Consider the following 14,246-nt stretch of genomic DNA (forward strand, 5'->3'; position numbering starts at 1 on the left):
CAGGCGGGGGTTTTGAGGAGCCTTGGTTCTGCCCCCCTTGGTTCCCAGACTGCCTGCGCCTGCCGTTCCTGCCGCGGCGCCTGTAAAGGTCCTGCCGCTGGCGGAACTGGGAAAACGGCCTACGTTGTTGCTGTTGTTGCGACCTAAAGGGTCTACGCTGCGTCACGGGGGTGTGCATCCCGAGGGACCGCATGATGACCCTGTTGTCTTTTAGACTCTTGAGTCTGGGGTCTGTCTTATCGGAAAACAGGCCCTGGCCTTCGAAAGGAAGGTCCTGTATAGTGTGCTGGAGCTCCGGCGGAAGGCCGGAAACCTGCAGCCAGGAGATGCGACGCATCGTAACTCCTGACGCGAGGGTACGGGCAGCCGAGTCCGCAGCGTCCAAGGAGGCTTGTAAGGCCGTGCGTGCGACCTTCTTGCCTTCGTCCAAGATGGCCGTAAACTCTTGGCGAGCATCCTGTGGCAGCAGCTCCTTAAATTTGTCCACTGCCACCCAGGAGTTAAAGGCGTATCTGCTCAGCAGGGCCTGCTGGTTAGAGACCCTGAGCTGCAGCGCCCCAGCCGAATACACCTTACGGCCAAGGAGGTCCATCCGCCTGGCCTCTCTGGACTTGGGGGCCGGAGCCTCCTGGCCGTGACGCTCCCTATCGTTCACCGATTGCACTACCAGTGAACCGGGAGTCGGGTGAACATGTAGATATTCATAGCCCCTAGAAGGGGCCATGTACTTTCTCTCGACTCCTTTCGCTGTCGGAGGGATGGAGGCCGGGGACTGCCAGATAGTATTGGCGTTGGCCTGGATGGTCCGTATGAAGGGCAGGGCGACCCTGGTGGGAGCATCAGAAGAGAGGATGGTGACAATTGGGTCCTCTATCTCCGAGACCTCCTCTGCCTGCAGACTCAGGTTTTGAGCCAATCGCCTGAGGAGGTCCTGGTGCGCCCTGAGATCCAGCGGGGGGGGACTGTTGGAGGAGGTACCCGCCACCGCCTCATCCGGGGAGGAGGATGATGAGACCCCAGGCACGATAGTGTCCAACTGAGGGTCTTCCTCAGCCCTCGCCTCTGCCTCCGGAGCCACAGCGGAGTCCTGCTGTTTGGACCCTTCCTCCCCTTCCGGGGAGGGAGGGGGGCGAGACAAGGAGGCTTCAGGGGCCCTACGCTCCGCAGTCGCCGGTCTAGCAGGGAGCTGCTGGGGGCCCTGGGCCTGATGGTATGCCCAGGGTGTCCAGAATCCCCACTGTTGTGGGCCTTGGTCTTGCAGCGGCGGATCCCCGAACAGCGCCGCCTGCCGGTCGGTGCCCAGCGCATACCCACTGTCCGTCTGGGAGGATACGGACGGCTGTCTCGAGGGCCACGGCGGGGCCGACCCCGGATGGTAAGGGTCTGCGCGTGCCGGCACGGAGGATCGTCTTGGTGCCGGGGACCGGTGCCGGGAGTCATATCGGTGCCGGGACCGGGATCGGGACCGGGATCTATCACGGTGCCGGGATCCTGATCGGTACCGGGTGCCGCTTCGGTACCGGGACCTGCCACCAGCTCGGTGCCGGGAGGTCGACCGGGACCTACCACCAGCTCGGTGCCGGGAGGTCGACCGGGACCTACCACCAGCTCGGCGCCGGGAGGTCGACCGAGACCGGGACCTGCCACCAGCTCGGTGCCGGGAGGTCGACCGGTGCGGCGAGTAGCGTCGGGACCTGCTCCTGGAGTCGCGGTGCCGGTGTCGCCGACTGGAGCCTGACCGCGACCGTCTCGATGCCGACCGTTGCCGCGAGTGCGACCGGTACCGCTGAGGGGAGCGATGCCGGGACTGCGAGCGGCGTCGGGATCTGGAGCGCCCAAGACGTCGGGACCTGGATGGCGAACGACTGTCTCTGGGCGGCGCCGACAGCATGGGCTTGCCTCTGGACACAACCCGCACCGGAGGTACCGGGGGTGGCAGCCGAGTGGGCTCAGTCAGGGCAATAAGGTCCCGAGCCGAGGCGAAGGTCTCCGGTGTGGATGGGACCACTACCTCAACCCCAGATCTCATGGGGGAGCTCGGCGGCACCGGACTCAACGGACCCGCCGGGCCCGGAGTCAACGGTGCTGACGGTGCCGGCGGCGCCGCGGCTGATGTCGAGGCCGGGCGCTCAAGCCGGGTCTGCCTGGCCGGAGTATCAGACTTCGACGGCCTTGGCTCTGATTCCGGTGCCGGAGAAGGTCGGTGCCGGGGAGTCTTCTCGGTGCCAGAGCGATCCGGTGCCGGTGCCGATACCACGGCCTGCGAAGCCGACGGGTCAAGTGCCGCCTCCATTAGGAGAGTTCGGAGCCTCTGATCCCTCTCCTTTTTTGTCCTCGGCTTAAAAGCCTTACAGATGCGGCACTTGTCGGATCTGTGCGATTCCCCGAGGCACTTCAGGCACGCTTCGTGGGGATCGCTGGTAGGCATGGGCTTCTTGCAGGCCGCACACTGCTTGAAGCCCGGCGAAACAGGCATGAGCCTGGCGCCGGGTGCCGGGAAGGGCTAAGCCCCCGGCAAAGAACTACTTAACAACTATTTAACTAAACTATCTACTTAACAAACTAATTAACAACTATAATGGAACTAGAGATGAACGATAGACAAGCGATAGAGAACTAGGAGAGCTAGGGACGTGGAGGACAGCTAAGCCGCGCTCCACAGTTCCAACGACCGACACGGCGGTAAGAAGGAACTGAGGAGCGGGCGGGCTGGCAGGGGTATATATAGAGCGCCATGGCGGCGCCACTCTAGGGGGCGACCTGCCGGCCCACTGGAGTTGCTAGGGTAAAAAAGTTTCCGACGAACATGCACGCGCGGCGCGCACACCTACCTGGAATGGATGTGAGCAATCACTCGAAGAAGAACTAAGTAATTTTCATCACAATCTGTATTTGATACTCCTGAGCACTATAAAAGCAGCTGAACTCACTTTTTCTCATACAGGTGTAATTGAATGGGCTCTTGCTCCTAAACTTGTTTGAAATCAAACACCACTGTCACACATTTTTAAAGGCTTTTAAAGACTTCAAATAGCAGCTCTAAATTTGAGCCTCACATTGCTCTTTAACAATCCCTATGGCTGATTTCGAAATACTGCTCGCAGGCTCCATGGCAGGTCTGCAGAACTAGAACCTATAAACTTGAATGGGGATCTCACAGCATGAGAGCAGAGAGCTCTCAGACATGTCTGCCAGTGCACTGTGTGAATCAAACAATCCTGATCTATTATAATACACAGGTATCACATGGGCAGGATGAGCTGTATTACACTCCTGCTCTGGGCATCTTCTCTGCTAAACACAGTTTTATGACTATGACACTGACCATTGCTTTGGGGCTGTTAGCTTTTTTGGAACAGAGCAACAAGAACAGTCAAAGATACTCTGACTCTTCAGCCCTCCCCATGCTTCAATAAGAGTGATTCATAGTTTCTCTAAACCAGGTTCAATTATGAGATCTGGCATCCCCAGCGTTAGCATTTGATGCACCATTGCTTGATATTTTAATTGGCATTAGTGGGGCATAAGCCCTTCTGGCAGCCTAGGTCCTATTAAAAACAAACAAAAAATCTTGTTAGTAAAGAAAAATGAAAAACTCCATACCAGGGTAACAGCTATACAAGAAAAGCAAGAGAACTAAAAGGCTTTGGTTAGAAAATTAAAGTTGTTTGCCATGGCTTGATGGCTTAATCAGTCGATCAATATTGTTCACAGGGCAGGCACGGAAAGAGCTGTAAGTTGTGATGAAAAATGTATGAGGGGACAAAGGAGACCTGGGAGTAGAAAATTAAAAACTCAGCCTGTTACATTTGTCCAATATCGGCAGAAAAATTAAAGTGGTTTGGGTGTGTGCATGCTGGGAGGGAAGAGGAGAGCTGCCTGCAATATGTACTGAATATCTGCTAAGGGGTCCCCTTCCTGAGAGAAGCTCTCACATTAATTACAGTTGCTTTCTTAGAGAAAAGATGGATTTTGTAACCTTTAAAATGTACAGGCTACATGGTAGTAGGAGTGGGGTTTGCACATTAGACAGAAAGGGTGATCTCTTCACATCAGGCATCTTATCAAAGGCTTAACAGTCGTGTGCTCTGACCTGGGGTAAAGTGATATTGAGGCAACAACAGGCATCATGAGGCAGTGTGGTTTTTTTTGCAGTATCAGGTTAGACTAATGTATAAGTGTACTGTAGTCTGAATGCTGGAACAATACAGCTTCATAACACACAACCTGCCTTACCTTCTGATCCACCAAAGAAAGCCATTGGAGCAGTGTTATCTGATAGCATGGGTTATTTCCACTTCCCTCTCACTCCCATTGCTGAATTTGACTACCACCCCATTCTGCGATGCAATTTGCCTTGCTGAAATAAGGTACCATGAAATATGCAGTTCTGACTTCTCTCCAACACTAAATATAGGGGGAAATGGCCAACCATTCCTCAGGAGACATGTTCATTATCATTTGCCTTAAATAATTTGAATGGTTTTGTGAACGATGCAACAAACTCAGATTGTGATCAAATGCAAAGTTACCCAAACTGCAAAAAAGCCACATCTTGCTGCCCATCTCTTTACAAAAAACTGAATAAGGAGAGCAATGTTCATTGCCTAAGGAATAAGGTTGGTAGATATAACAGTGAAAGCTTTCCACCATAAGAATGTAGTTTTGATTAGAGTTGACCTGAGGCTTTAATTCTTCAAAATTCAAAACCCAAAATTAGTTTCTCCTTGGCTTAGGGAATGCATGACCCAGTGATCAGCAGCAGGTGAACAAAGAACAATCCAAAGTTTTAGGGGCAAATTCTGAGGTAAGATTAAATGGAGTCTAAACTATTGTAATTTTTTCAGTCCATCAGTTCATAAATTGGACCAATTTAGACACAGTTATATCCCATTCTCCCTTAAAGCAAATATTACAACCCTTACACTTCACTTCTGGAACTGGCTTTGTATTTCTTTCCCCTGAGCCTAATCAACAAGACACGATTTGCCAGGGACTATGGTAGACCTTTCTGTATGGGAGAACATTCCCATCTACCTGGGGCTTTTTGAAGGACTTATGCAAACTGAATTTGCATTATATGTCCACAAGCAAGACAATTACTCTCCTGTTCAGGTACCTACACTGAAATTTTCTGACTCGGCACCCGGATAGCCAATGACAAGCTTAAAATTTCAAACTCAATTAACATATAGACTGGCTGAATCAGTTTTCTGCAACTTATTATCTGTAAGTGTCAATATGTTATTTCACTGTGATTTTCCTGTGAACTTTGAGGTTGCATACTACACGATTATCCAAGTATAAACAAAATGGAATAGACAGAAGCCTCCAAAGCCTGCTGAAAAGTGCTGTCAACGATAGCATGACCTTTTTGGGCTTTAAAAAAAAGAAAAAGCTGACAGCATAAGAAAATTAAGTCCTCCAAATTATTCACAGGCCGGGTGCAGTGATGGCAAGACCACTTACCATATTACAACATTCACTCTCATCTGGGATGCACATATCATTCTGTCCTGTATGACCTTTGCACTCAGAATGCTATATGGGCCAAATAGCAGCAAGTGAGCAGGAATATGTGCATTGGGACCAGTTTTCACCAAGCAGCTCAACTTTACTTGCATTGACAGAGCCTTTAAATCTAATTTGGCAATATTGCGTTTGGGGTCACTTGTAGAGTTTTAAAAAATTAAAAGGCAAGGTAAAATATATCAAATTTCACTCCTATTTTATCAACATCATCAAATGTATATTCACACCTCGCAAACTTAAAAGGAATAGTAGGATCACACATGAGTATCTTTTTTGAAGCGTCTGTCTCCTCTCTCTAAGCTGGGCTGGCTAAAAAAGTTCCAGATATAGAATCACACCTGGAATTCTTAAATTCTGAACAAAGTCCCTGTTTTTGCATTAACGCTGAAACATCAGTGTTTAGTCCTTCATATTAGCAACAGGATGTAAGAATGTTTCACTTGGTACCATAACTATATACGACAGCTGGAGCAAGCTGCAACCTCTCCATTTTTCAGTTTCTGTACCTATTTAAATAATAGCATCTTGCACAGCTGGACTGTAGACTTAATCCAATGATTTCAGAAGAGTGCTTTAAGTTCTTTGCATAAAATGGTCTATGTGCAATACCTCACTGAACATGGCCACCAAGAGGAGGTAACTTTACTCAACAGTCTTCTCTAAAAACAAAGTCCTCAGAAAGAAACTTCTCACTTTTCAGCAAGAGGCACTCTCCACACAACTGTAGGGGCTACAAAAATGAGTTTGCACCATTAGGGTTCAACATCAAATCTGCTGAAAAATAAACAATTAACAGAGTGACAGCCCTTCCACAGCCCTCCCCCTACTGGCTTCATTAGGTTTGAGAAGGTAATAAAAGTACACTAAAGGGAAACACAGCCAAATGACTGACAGGGACAGGGACAGATACAATCAATGATCGCCCAGGAAAGCATGAGAGGCTACCTACACTCAATCAGCATTTATTTGCAACAACCCCACCTTGAGTCATCAGTGAAGACTGAACCAGAGACTTTCAGTTCAGGCTTATTACTTGTGCTATTAGCTGGTAGCAGCAGAACTCTTAAGCTCTGTGTGGACCAGCCACTATCGGTGGCCATGTTACACTTAGCTAGAGTGCTATAGGAAAAAAGGCACACAGGTTTTAAATCATCACAGTGCTGAATAAGTATGTGTCTGCACTACAGAAGCTGTGCTTAAAGCCTAAATTTATTTTACAACTTTCAATACTAAAATGGGGCAAATGAATTAGACACACTGTGACTGCTCACCACATATTTTCTAACCGCTCAACACCCGCAGATTTTGCTAACATTTTTCATTACAATTTTAGTAAAGGGAAACATCTGTTTCCTCTCTCAAAAAGAACAATCCATCTTCCAAGCTGCCACATGCCTTTGAAATTTCATGTTTATCAACACTATACTCTCTTCCAGAATAAGAGCAGCACAGAGAACCATCCTTGCAAAGAAGGGGGGAGGGACAGCTCAGTGGTTTGAGCATTGGCCTGCTAAACCCAGGGTTGTGAGTTCAATCCTTGAGGGAGTCATTTAAGGATTTGGGGATTGGTCCTGCTTTGAACAGGGGGTTGGACTAGATGATCTCTTGAGGTCCCTTCCAACCCTAATAATCTATGATTCTAATAGCACTGTTTAATTATTCCAGTTTTTTAAAAAGTCAAAAACTCTGAAACACACACAAAATGAAACTAAATTGTGTTACAGAGTAACAAAGTAAATGACACATACTTTAATACAAAGTTATTTATAGTTCACAAAAATAAGTTTGCCTCCATTGTAAATTCTGTAGCAAAATGTACATTGTACATGGATATTCTCATTAAAATACCAGTTATTTATGACAATGACTACAACTGACAGTTCCCAGAGAATGGACTTCAGCACGAACACCCCAATATGACCACGTATGATGTGCCTATAACAGTAGCTTTTCCCCACCTTTTCCCTTGTGCATTAATTGAAGTAAAAATAAAATAAAAGCCTCATTAGTACCTTGGACAGAGACTTCTTTTTTAATGGCCAAATTCATAGTGCTGCTTTACTACTCAGTAAGAAAACTTCACTAAAGGAGGGAATGGTGCATATTAATATTCAGAAAGGGAATCAACTAATAAACCATCAGCATTTTTCAGAGCTCATCTGAAGGCCTGTTCTGTCCATAAGTCCCATTCGCTTGCCTTCTTGCAAGACAGTGACTCGGTCATGCTTCTACTGCCTGCAAGTGTCATGAAAAGCCTCAAGCGTTCGGAAATCTCTCCACGTAGGTGGAAGGCCATCCTGCAAAAACTTTCCACAGCGCTGGCATGGAGCCTGGAACAGCTTTATGTAACTTCTTAACCAGGTCTAAAAAGAGAAGCATAAAGAGAAATTAAATTAACGATATGGATGCTCCCCAATGTTATCATTCCTGTCAAACAAAATGATACTGAGGATCAAGAACGTACCTTGGCTTGGGCCCAGCAAGATATACAGTGATTTTATGGAAATGGTAGCAAGCAGAAAACCACAAGGTCACAAGACAGCTGATTTTCCATTTTGCTGGAGTCCCTACTCTCTCTCATTAAGCAACTTTGTAAACAGAAATTCACCCTGTGAGAAGAAGTTATTTGTCGCTAAAGGGTCACCATGGACAACCAATCCTCCTCTCATTCCAACTGACATAGGATTATGCTCGATCATTCTCTGATACTTGTGCCCTGGTAAACTGGATATTGGTTTCTTTCTTCCTGTTATTCCTTTACCACAACTCTGCTGCAGTCACAGTGCAGAAACCTGAACTCTTAATAGATGAAGATAACCTGATGTGAAAGTCATACACTGTAACTAATTTTCTTTCTAATGTGGTTTGAAGATAGTACTTATTGGTCATAAAAATACTATAAAATCTTATATTTGATGACACTGCTACAAAAGAAAAAATGTTGTCAAGTGATAAATAACAAATAACAGCTTAAAATATTCCCAAGTAAAGGTTCTCTCTCTTACCCGGGTTGTCACAGATAAGAATGAGCATTACATAACTCAGTTCCAAACTCAAGGAGATATACAACTAAAAAACTCAAGACAAGCAAGATGCACACTGTGAAGGATGTACATGAATCTTGTCATTTAAAGTCCTACTGAATTATATCAATAAGAGAAAATTGTTCTCTGAAGAACAGGTCAAGTTAATTTATTGAAACAAATCCTTGCATCTTCATCAGAGCCTTCTCTATAGCAGCAGAATCTAAGTCAGTCAATAACTTTCCTCAAAAAGAACTAGATCATCTCTGGGTTTAGCTATAACTGTAGGGACATGGGCAACAGAATACTATAGGTAAGCTGCTGCTATTTACTTCATCTCTGTAGGACCTAGCTTGCACCACAGAAAATAACATTTTCTGAACAATTATATAGAAATAAGTAAATGAAGTTAAATTGTACACTTAAGAAACACCTTTTGAAAGAAAAATAATGTACTTCATTACATCCTGGCAAATGGACTGAACACCTGACATGTAAAAGGACCGACACATTGATATTGTGATGAGCTTGTGTTTTTGCTTTGTTGAAGTTTTCGGTAGTGTTTTATCAAATCAATATGACCAGTCCACAGCACAGGCAAATGTGCTACCAGTTCTCAAAACATTAATTTTCAGGTACATCCTGCAACACGGATTAGACCAATAAGGCCTACTTCTGCAATTTTGCAGCTGAAGACTCTTATGGTAAGATGCTCCCTAATAGAAAAGTGCTGTATACAAGTATTTTAGCTTGGTGGCTATTTTATAAATTAATTAAATAAATGCAACAGGTAAATGAGTTCAACTGTTTTGAAATCAGACTTCTAACAACTGGAACACGAAAGAGCAATTTACAACTTCCCACATGGGAATCTTTAAGTTTTCTCCGGAAGTGGTGGAGACTGATGGTAGACAAAGCAAATCGGATCCTGATTTTAAAAAATGCCCACGTCTCTATCACTTGTTCTGGACAGTTAAAAAAAGCTGAAATAAATTTTATGAGCAGTGAAAGTGTTTCTTGGACAGTAGGTGGGGAAGATTGAGCCCTAGCTGTTTTCCACTGCCAAACTATATCCTGACAGAAGGAGTACTGAATAAGGAACAATTGCTCTTACTCATCAGATAGCAGTATAGTTTATACAGAAATCTGTTTTTACAAACAAAATTATAAATATATTCAAAGTTTGTACATGGTGAATCCTGAGACATAGATTGTTTTAAATAAATCAGGTAATTCTTAATAAATAGTACTACTTAATAATTCAGAATAAATCTTTCTGGTGAAACTGTGGGACAGGTTTGTGTGTGTGTGCATGCGCACGAGTGTGCACTTTTCCCCTCTTGATTCTGAGAGCTAGTCTGTGCCAGCTGTGGCGAGAATTATGCCAGAGTTGTGTGGTCCCTGAGGAACCAGGTATGAGATGAAGACTGACGTAGCAAAGTGGAGTGCCAGCCAGCCCACCCCCTACCAACATGTCCTCTCCCATCCCTCAATGTGCACTCCATGCCAGAAGGCACGGGTGGTAAAAGACATGGCTCTGCTGGTTTTATGCCAGTTAGGGGTTCTTCTCAAATGGGAATTCTCAGCTGTCCAACGACTGTCAGAATCCAGCTCTTTTACACTGCTTGAGTCCAAAGAGGACAGATCATAACTGAGAATCTGGCCTCATTTTCATGTTAGTTTCAGAACTGACCCCAGACCAGCTTCACAGATAAGATTTAGCAAGCAAACATTGAGGGCTATAATGGGTTATACAGTTGCATATACAGGAATCTTCAAATACCACCCATCCCAGTGTACTGAAAATGGCACTATTTACTTTAAAGAGTATTAATTACAAATAACATTGGCTACCTTCTTCAGTTGTGAGACCTGAGGGAATTTAGTAAATAATTATTTTTAACCACTTTAAATATGGATAATTACTCTGCGTAACAAACTGCCTGGTATCAATCACTCTCACCAGACTGGTGTCCAGCTGGAAGAATTTCTTTGAAAATAAAGCTTACCATGAAGGATCTGACCACCACATCTGGCATCTGGGGCAGCTGGTAATGCAATAAAGCAGTGGTTGCATGATCTGTCACCTGTGCCACAGACAGAAGGGAAAGACCTCCTTATTAATTCATTATTTCAGACAAAGATGTGTTACTTTAAACAGAAACAGCAGAATACCTCAAAGGGAAGATGTGAAGAAAGAATTACATGACACCCAAGATATTCAGATAGCAACACAAAGATGTTTGTGTGGTTTTCTCAAATATAGTCCCATTCTTTAGCTCTCTACACAAGAGAATTCAATAAGACACAAATGTAATTAGTGTTTTCATACACAAACAATAAACGCTAAAAGCACCTTTAAATGCAATAACATGTTAATAGCTAATAATATAGGGAGGAAACATGGTTTAAGTCATTAAAGAAGGGGTCTGTAAGCCAGGAGAAATAGGTTCTAGTCCCAATTCTACTAATGACTCACTGAATGACACTGGGCAAGTCACTTAATTTTTCTATGCCTAAGTTTACTGACCCACCTTTGTAAGGCACTTTGAGATCCTCAGGTGGAAAGCACTGTAGAGGTTTTCTATATAACTTATGATAGGCAGAAATCTCGAGAAAATAACAGTGTAATATTCAAAACAAGAGCTACATCAAGGAATTCACTTAACTTGTATTTTAGCCTTCTACAGTGAAGAAGAGTAGAACAACACCCTCTTGGCTGTGGCTTTGCAAGGGAAACCCAGTGTAGCACTACAGAGTCATTAACAAGCCGAATCACCAACAAACAGCTTAAGAGGAAAATCTTAAGTGTTCTCTTCTTTATAGGCCAACATTTCCTTTTTGCCATTTTTCCTAAGTTTTATGTTCCCTTAAGTCATGTTGATTTACTCTATGGAGGAAAAGATCCACTGTGATAAAGCAGAGAACTCACTAATGTTATTCATACACAAACAATTCTCCCTTTTCTGGATGAAGAAAATTATTTTCAAGTTTCAATTCCAATATCAAATGTAAGTTGTCTAGGTAGACAATCCTGTGGGAAAAGGAGTGGAAGACCTCTTAAAAGTCAAGCTATTTGATACTATTTTAAAAAATGATTCCACTCTTCCCCACAAAGATTTCATATTTGACAGGATTATCTATCTGTATAGTACCACATTTTAATGGAAAAATGGATACCCTCTTCTAACAGGAAAGGAAAGAAAACATAAGTTTTAAAGTCCCATTTAAGGTTGTTTACGCCAAACTGATACAGATTTAGCACTCTTTTTGGTCTCCTCTGTAACCAAGACTCTACAAATATGTTCCTGGTCTACTTACCAACTTACATGGGAGAAGATTTCTGATAGCAGGGGGCTTTTTAATCTATCAGACAAAGTCATGACAAGAGCCAATGGCTGGAAGTTGAAGCCAGACATATTCAGACTGAAAATAAGGGGCGTTTTGGTTTGACAGTGCTGGTACTTAACCATTGGAACAATTTACCATGGCTGTGGTAGACACATAATCACTGAAGTCTTTACATCAAGACTGAGGGGCTTTCTAAAAGATATGGTGTAGTTCAACCACCATATGGTATAGCTTGATGCAGGAATTATTGGTGGAATTCTCCTGCTTATGTTATACAAGAAGTCAAACTGATCCCTTATGACCTTAAAAATCTATGACTATGATCTTATGGTGCTTACTAGCATCACCCTGTATATAAGAATATCAAATTATATCATTGTCCTGGGTTAGCTGTGTTCTTGTAGCTTTTTCAAGAAAGAGACAAGCTCCTCTCTAATTCACACAGTGCAGTTGGTTGCCTCAAACTTCCTATACTGATAGTTGGACCAATGTACCCTATTTTTCATCAAGCCCCATTTTAAAGCATATATAACTTAATTTAAACTGATAATATGAAAAATACTAATTTATTTGGGCCAGATTCTGCCATCAATTATTCATGCAGACTAATACATTATTCTGAAAATAGCCCCATTGATTAAAAAGGTACTACTTATGGAGTAAATTGCTGCTGACTGTGGTTAAGATTACCTTTAGGGCCAGAACTATATTTTCCCACAAGTGTGTACTGTACAGAACACAATGAGGCCCTGACCCTAACTGGGGTCTTCGGGAGCTACAACAATATAATGATAATTAGCAATAAAATAGTTAATTATTAATATCAAACAATAGTAATTTACAGCTTCCTAACTTAAACCAGTCATTTCTTTAATTAAATCACATGGATTACATTAACCTCTTCACACTTCAAATCCTACTAGCTTTTTTAAGATAGCACTTAGATTTATAGAACAGTAACAGACTTTAAAAAAACAGGCAGTTCTAAAGATATTTATGAATTACAGTTCCCCTTCTGCTGATATTTCTACCTCTAATGAACGGTGTTTTTCCCCTGAAAAACAAAGTTGTTTTCTCTCAGCATTGAAGATGTGGGAAAAGTTGCTTGAAGAGAAATATTGCCATTAACAAATTCAAATTCACTGGCTACTTTGGCATAGCTGCACATATGTTGTTTCTATTGTGATGTAAAGCTAATGAGATTCCACAGGGAGATAAAAGCCATCCCAGCACTGCTGGAACATTAATAAGGTTTTCTGAACAAAAAGGAGGCGATTCGTACCATAAGCAAGTGCTGATAAAGAAAAAGATGCTTCTAAAAAGATCAAAGTGGGTGTCAAACTTTGGGAAGAAAAAAGGAGGAGTATCACCCCACAGAAGTAACAACAAACATTGTGATGCTGAACAGAGCAAAAAAAAAGAGATGCAAAAATGTCAGACTGTCTAGCAGGTGGGGGACCAAACAAAACCCAACAAAACAGAGATGAAAAGACATAACGCAAACTGACCAAGATTTAAAAAAATTAAAAAGGAAGGTAAGAGATCAATACAGAAGGCTTTACTAATGGAAATATCATTTCATGCCAAACCAAAGTAAATAGCACATGCACCAGCTCATTTTGGGGATATTTTTTCTTCCATTCAAGTTGGAGTTGCAAGATAATTTATTTTGTGTGTTGAATGACGTTTTGTCTATACAGGACTTGTTTTATTAACTTCTCTTTTACAGTTCTCTTCTCTACACTATCTCACAACTTTTCTGTTCCCCTCACCTGTCCCCTTTTTTCCTGATTAGGTTGTCCTCTAGTACACAAACTGATTAGACAACTACTACTCTGAGTTGCAGAAAAAACTCTTCCAAGAAATTTTGCAAAAAAGCTTCAATTGTCACAATTTATCTTCTGGAAAATACCTGTGAGTTTTTCCAAATAAAATGCAAGATACACTATTGAAGTTAAAGACAAGTTTTACTAAATGAAATATTTATCATTTAACCAGACACATTCACATTTTATAGCAGAGCCTCAAAGCAAAAAAAGACTCCAGTTGCAATAAAAATTGACTGGTGGAGACATGCTCTTGGGTCCTGTCTTCTGAATGAACTTACATTTCTACTGGACTGGATGAGCAGATTTTGGTTTATCAAAATACAATTGTGTATAGATTTGAATAGAATCACTTTCCCTCGTTAGCAGTTATTTCAATTGATCTCTGGCACCAAACTTAACATTTTTTTGTTCATTTCGGCTTATAAATGTAAACTGCTTGAATCGATATCTTTCTTCCAGTCTAGAGAGATGCCTGCATTCTGAATTCAAACCACAGATCACCAGGCTTCCG

At 43.1% G+C, this 14,246-nt stretch overlaps 1 protein-coding gene across 2 annotated transcripts in view; it reads right to left on the reverse strand.

Annotated features, from left to right (window-relative positions):
• Positions 1-7,266: 7,266 nt before the first annotated feature.
• MED27 (mediator complex subunit 27) overlaps positions 7,267-14,246 on the reverse strand; it is a 156,050-nt gene continuing 149,070 nt past the window's right edge. For both annotated transcript variants that reach the window (XM_030535676.1, XM_030535675.1), the window contains 2 exons: positions 10,565-10,642; positions 7,267-7,895 (listed from right to left, as the gene is read on the reverse strand). In XM_030535676.1, the coding sequence (XP_030391536.1) occupies positions 7,761-7,895; positions 10,565-10,642 (213 nt within the window). In that variant the 3' untranslated portion in view covers positions 7,267-7,760. The remainder of the gene's footprint in view (positions 7,896-10,564; positions 10,643-14,246) is intronic.

This window comes from Gopherus evgoodei, chromosome 16 (assembly GCF_007399415.2).
Source record: "Gopherus evgoodei ecotype Sinaloan lineage chromosome 16, rGopEvg1_v1.p, whole genome shotgun sequence".
NCBI lineage: Eukaryota > Metazoa > Chordata > Testudines > Testudinidae > Gopherus > Gopherus evgoodei.